The sequence below is a fragment of the Gavialis gangeticus genome, unplaced genomic scaffold (genome assembly GCF_001723915.1).
Source record: "Gavialis gangeticus isolate Ggan-Ray unplaced genomic scaffold, GavGan_comp1, whole genome shotgun sequence".
In the NCBI taxonomy this organism is placed as follows: domain Eukaryota; kingdom Metazoa; phylum Chordata; order Crocodylia; family Gavialidae; genus Gavialis; species Gavialis gangeticus.
In genome coordinates, this window is record NW_017729019.1 from 5,938,858 (window position 1) to 5,945,140 (window position 6,283).

General features: G+C 44.5%; 1 protein-coding gene across 1 annotated transcript in view; it reads left to right on the top strand.

The window, feature by feature from the left end:
• The first annotated feature begins 4,562 nt into the window (after window positions 1–4,562).
• The window catches only part of LOC109295081 (patatin-like phospholipase domain-containing protein 1), a 10,584-nt gene continuing 8,863 nt past the window's right edge, over window positions 4,563–6,283 (top strand). Inside the window, exons 1-2 of the mRNA XM_019513734.1 lie at window positions 4,563–5,150; window positions 5,254–5,260. Of these exons, the coding sequence (XP_019369279.1) occupies window positions 4,869–5,150; window positions 5,254–5,260 (289 nt within the window). The 5' untranslated portion in view covers window positions 4,563–4,868. The remainder of the gene's footprint in view (window positions 5,151–5,253; window positions 5,261–6,283) is intronic.

Below are 6,283 nucleotides of genomic sequence, written 5' to 3' on the forward strand. Positions count from 1 at the left end.
GAGCTGCGTTAGCTACTGAATTGATTTTTACTTGTTAAATATAGACAACTTGGCTGGGATTTGCAAAAAGAATTGGAGGAGGAGATGCCCACTTCCCACTGAATTTGCTTGAAAGCTTGACTATTGGACTCCTTCAGGTTGCTTTGAAAATATCAGTACTTGGAGTTAGTGCTTGAAAACCAGGTCTCCTGGGCTATACTCCTATCTTGCATTGTAAAAATGGACAGCTCTTTTTAATGAAAAGATGCACGTAACACCCATGCACTGCATCGGAGGTATAGGTTTTTGAGCGAAAAACTTAATTCTTCTTTTGCCATGGTTTTCCAGTTTGCTCTGTGTGGTGAGGTTATGGACTGAAAACATAACTGTATTGTCAGAGTTGGTGTGGGGACTGGGAGAAGCAAATTGGCTGAGTGTTTAAAAGGAGAAATAAAAAGCTCTGAAAGTCTCACTTGACATATTTAACATGGAATTATCCAGTTAAATACTAAAGATAATAGGGTATCTTGTAAAAGCAATTTTTCATGGTGGTTGCAGTCTCAGACACTTCAGGATGGATTTGCATTCAGTTTCTTTTGTAAAAATGACACTCAAAGGCAACAACAAAAATGTTTTCAAGCAGAGGTTGAGGCTTACACTGCCATGAGAAGGTAGATAGGAGTCATGCACGTTATTGGCACTGCACTAGCATCTAAACAAGTTGATGGTAAGATTTGCAATTGGGACACTACAGCACAACTTTCTAGACCATGACCAAAACAAAAATACATTCAGTGTTCAGGTTGCCAAGACGGGCAGAAGCCTGCCATGGCCCAGGCCAGGAACCTGGGGACACTGACACGCACCACCCCTCATGGCCATGCTGCTTATGGCTGCTGAACGCACACCCCCACCTGCTGTTAGCCACAGGGAGGGGAGAGCCAACAGACAGTCTCCTCAGCCTGGTACCAGTCCCCCTCTCCTTGGCTGGGGATTGCCTGGCTGGGAGGAAGGGACTTTCTGCTCCTGCCCCTTCACCCCCACAGTCCAGGGACCTGGGCTAGCATAGGCTCAGCCCCACCCTGTCCCCCACCCATCCACCTCAGGTGGGAAACACATCCCACCTCCCAGCCCAGCACCAGTCCCCCCTAGCCAGATCTGCCCAAGGAGGGTGGAGGAGCCCCCACTGCAGGGCTTTTTTGCTTCCCTGCAGCCTGGTAGGGTAGGGGATGCATTCTCCCCTACTCCTTGCTTCTTGGGGATAGATGGCTAGGGAGGCGGCAGGGCTGCCAGGGCTTTCCCTCTTCTTGCATTGTACAGACCAGGGCTAGGGGAGCCTGCGTGTCTGCTTCTCTGCCCCCCATCCTGCTGGGCTGATAGGCACAGGCAAGGAGCAGTGGCTTTAGTGCCTCAGCTCTGTGACAGGTTGGGATGGGGCCATCCCTGCTGTGCTGGAGCAGACAGCACAGCTCAGGGCTGCACAGAATCCTGGGATGCTGGAGGACTGAGAGTTAACTTGAGTCAGGAGGGCATCTGGGACAGAAGTTTCATAAACTGGTTTAACGTTAATCAGTTAAATCTGATAGTACATCCAACCAGGTTTGTCTTAAACTGCTTTCAAAATGGCCAAACCTGGTTTATGTGCACTGAACTTCTGCTACAGGTTTAAAGTAGTTTCTTATCATTTAAACCAGTTTATGTGTAACTTGTGTCCTTAGCCTAAATCTTTTTCACAATACTGCAGCCTACTTAGTCATTCCCCCATATGCATCTGTTCATGTAATTGTTCCCTCTTACAACAAATGCAAAGACTTGATCTTAATTAAATTTAATTTGATTAAATTTCAGGGCAGTTTATCAAGGTTATCCTTAATCCTCAGCACATCTGCAATTCCATGCAATGAAGTGTCGTCTGAAATTTAATAAAGAATTCCACCTGATTTTTTTTTTTTGTAATACAATGTTGTGGGACCTGGTTTATGACTTCTAAATGGTTGTGGTTTACTATCTTGTAATTATATGGTGTTCAGAATGGTCTACTGTTTGAGGTCAGACAAGCTGGTTTCAAAGGCCAAAAAGGAAATTGAGATCTAGCCAAGGGACTGTCTTGACTAACAGCTGGAAGGTGCTTTGGAAGTAGCTGATGCAGCTGTGGAAGTTAAGAATTTGTGCAGGTTTAGCTATAGTCGAAGAGGGCTGATGGGCAGACTTTCAGTTTAACAACCAATATAAACAATAAACTCACTGCAGGAGTTGGTTTGCCCCACAAGGCTGTTGCAGTGAGATTAGAAAGAGTGTTCCCTTGGAGTATTAGGCACAGGGCACTTGGCATGCCTCAGAAAAAGGGAGGCATGTGTCATCGATAGGAAGGAAGCAGCTACAATTCAGTGCCTGTAGGGAGAGGTGTAGAAGGATTTATTATTAAAGGCAAATATTTTGAAGGTTAAGATCAGCCTGGCAATCCCAATTCTGTCCAGATACTTATACCAAAGCATACAATGCAGTTCCTAACATTGTCTCACTAGAATGAGAATGGAAGAAAAACACCGGGAGTTCTTCATTCCACAATGTTGCTGCTGTACTTTACTGGCAATGTGCAAACAGTCTTGTTTCAATTCATAGCTGAGGCAACGTGACCTGCTAGACAGGGCACCAGGAGACAGATTCTGGTGTGAGCTACACCCCTGATGACCTAGGTCTCACAGCTAAAGTCACTGTTCCTCTCTGGGCTTCAGGTTTCTCACCTCTAAATTGGGGAACCAGTTTAGAGGTTTCTCACCTCTAGACTGGTTCCATAAAGGTTTTCTTTATGGAACCAGTGCTACCTCTAGCACTACTGCCAACTTAAGTAGAACCTCACACCAATACAGTCATTATGACTACTCCAATTAGGAAAAAGAGTGAATTCAAAGAGCCAGTTACAAGCTTGATTCCTGTTCTGCTGTCTCAATTTCTCTCCTACTGAGGAAGAAGCTGTCCAGACAGTTCTACAACCTGCCTGCAGGGACCAGGACTAACACTTCTATTCATGCTGCATCAGCCACTACGTTTAAAACCTAGAGTAGAAAGTTTAGTTTATCTGTGGCTCCTGCATTCATATGCCAAAATCCTATGGATAAAATCAGCCAATGAGAATATAAGTGTGTCAGGGGCGTTCCTTTACAGTTAGCACTAGGTTAGATAAGCACTTGCATGTGATGGTTTGAAGAAGGACACTCTTGCCTTGAGCAAGGGGTTGGACAAGGTGATCTCCTGAGGTCCCTTCCAGTCTCACTTTTCTAAGAGTCTATGATTCTGTGATGGACTAATAGGGCTGTGCGAGGCTTTGGACCATGCTTTGGATCCAGAGAAGCTTCAGAGTCTGAAGCTTATCATGTCCAGATCAAAGCGCTGGCTTTGTTAGGCTTTCTGAAGCAGTTCAGAGCTTCCGAACTGCTTCACAGCTGCTTTGGAGATCCGACCATAGGGTATAATAGGGAACCAATGAAATATCTATAACTTTGTTGTTTTTTGTCTGAATTGGATGAAACATGCAGGGGTGGTAGCTTTTAAATACACATTTAAATAAATAATCACTACTAGCTGACCTGGTATATTTAATTAATCATTTCCTGATTTAACCAGGATAACCTTCCAAGCTGGAGCAGATTTGATTCTTTATCTCTTGCCCCGTGATAAACTGTCATGGTTTTGTTGGCTGAATTCATTCCACAAATGCTAGGTGACACATCCTGAATATACCTGACTGGTGTCCTGGGTAGTATATTGATAATGTATCATTCCAGCTGCTCATACAAACTGTTGAGTTTTAAATTAGCTATAGCCACTAAGAGAAAAGACAAAGACATTATTCTGTCCAGCTCAGTAAAAACATCTCCTAAATAGTAGTTAAACCAGGAAACAAAATATTATCCTATGGGAAGAATGGAATGGGAAAGTGAGTACTGAGTATGTTATAAAACTGCATCTACACCTGGAATAATCTGTATTATATTCACCATCCTATTTCCAGGAAGATGGAGGGGAAATAGAAGTATGACAGAAATGAGCCAAGATTTGGAGGGGCTTCTCTATTAAGTCCAGTTGTAAAGATTAGAGTGGCTCGGGTTAGACAGGAGATGAGGACACGAGATCAAAATATACAGAAATCATGAATGAAGGTTGGTCACTATAAACATTTTCATACTATTGCTGATGGTGAAAAGAATCTCTCCACTGAGTTCAGAAAGCTTTGGAGACTGCCCAAAGACTGTCCTAACAATAAAGAGCAAAATCCCAGAGCCGACATCAAAAGAGAAAAAAGATGATGAGTGAATTATTTGGGAAAGGCTCCAGACTCTCATTGGAAAGAGCGCTCACTGAACTTAAGTCTTTAAGTTACCAAGCCTTTTTGCTTGAAGCAGACGTATGTTTTTGCCAACTGAAAGATTGCCTGTTAAGATGCTGTCAGTACATAGATTATGCAATTCTTAACAAGAATAAGAAAGGTGTGTTGCCTGTAGTAATTACAGCTTAGAGTAAATTTTGAAGTAAAGCACAGATGGCAGCATACTACTTGCCAAGTAGATGGGTATCACAGAATACCTTACAGGACTGACTGATGCATTTCATGAGTAAGTAGCTTTAGCCCGGGTGTTTACTAACTTACTGGGTGTTTTTGGAACTACTGCATAGAGTAATTCAAATAAGTAGCATCATATAAAAGTACCAGCCTTGAACTCTGTCACAGTTCTGCTCACAACTATCATTCATTGTCTTAGAGATTTGGAGACAGTACAATTGCTTAGCAGACTCAGGCAGCTAGCAAGTAGTGTGCTGTGTAGCAGTGCACAGAGCCTCCCAGCCTCTGCCATCAGCTCCGTGCACTGGTTGAGCTCCTGTAAGTGGGAATGGATGAGGCAGATCAAGGCAGCGGTGGCTCCCCTGCACAGTCTGTTAGCTTTTGTGGCTGTGGATTTATCCTCGGTTATGAGCTAGGAGTTATTCAGGCCCTGCAAGAATTAGCACCTGAGATGCTGGGATCGGCAGCCAAATTCTTTGGAATATCAAGTGGAGCAATCGCAGCTGCAGTATTGGCCTGTGGTGGCAACCAAGGTAAGGCGGATGAATGGTTTAGTTTGTTTGGTGTACTGTTATATGTGATTTCCTCTAGCACTTCACTTAGAATGGTCTAACTACTGACTGGATCAAAGGCATAGGACTGGAAGGACCAATAGAGATTGTCTAGTCCATTTTCCTGAACATCAGTTTTTAATCCAATACCCGTAACTGCAGAGTGCACGTACTGCAGAATGCATGGTAACAAATGCTCCCATACATTTGAGTCAAGTTTGAATTAATGGGGGGGGGGGGTAATGTATTAGCTACTCAGCAAATAGATCTGAAGGTGACCTTGTGCTCTTTTTTTTGTTATCACAGTAGGTTTTCCTATGCTGCAATGCTTCTTTAGCTTCCCCTCCTTGTCAATTCAGACCACAGAGTTTTAGGGGCAGAGACCCTCTCTGCCTGTATGTCTGAACAGCATCCAAGATAGTGGAGTCAGGATTTCAGCTGAGTCTTCAAGCCGTGATCTAAAAACTATCTGTCCATTCCTCCCACCCCCATCTTATTTTCTTTCTTTTTGGAAAGCCTTGTTGTATATTCCCAAGTGGCACTGTGGGAACTAGTGGAACAACCATATGTTGCTATCCAGGGTCTGGACCAGTTTCATCCCTGGTTGAACTCCATCTATATTGGTCGAGTTCAGCCAGGTGTTAATCAGGCCTTTCATCTTGGAATTTCAGGCTGGATGCGGAAAGGTTATAAACTAGAGTTCAAGCAACCCTCTGGCCATTTGGGGTGTGATGGCTGACCAATCAGGGCACAGCAGTGTGACACTAAAGCCACAGGTCTTGTTCGGGAGTTATACCAAACTCTGCCCCCTACTGAGCCAGCTGTAAATGAGCATCCGCCCATTGGTGCAGACAGAAGTGCAGCTCCATACTGCAACTCAGAATGATTTTTGCAAAGTGTTCTAAGTTACAACAGTACCCCAGACCAAACAGAAGTTCACTGTTGGTTACAGGGGCAAGGGGGATCTAGCTGCTGGCTGGGAGCCTGCAGCCAGCTGCCCATAGCAACAGCTATTCCTCTCTGCCAGTGCTACTGTTTTCAGAATGGGAGGAAGGAAAGACAGTGGAGGGAGCTTTTCTTGGGACTCCCCAGCTGGTGCTGAAGGGTGGGTGAATTGGAGCCCACTCCCCACCCCCACCTTGGGAGGGCTCTAAAACACCTGCACCAACCTCCAGGAGGAGGCTGAACCCCC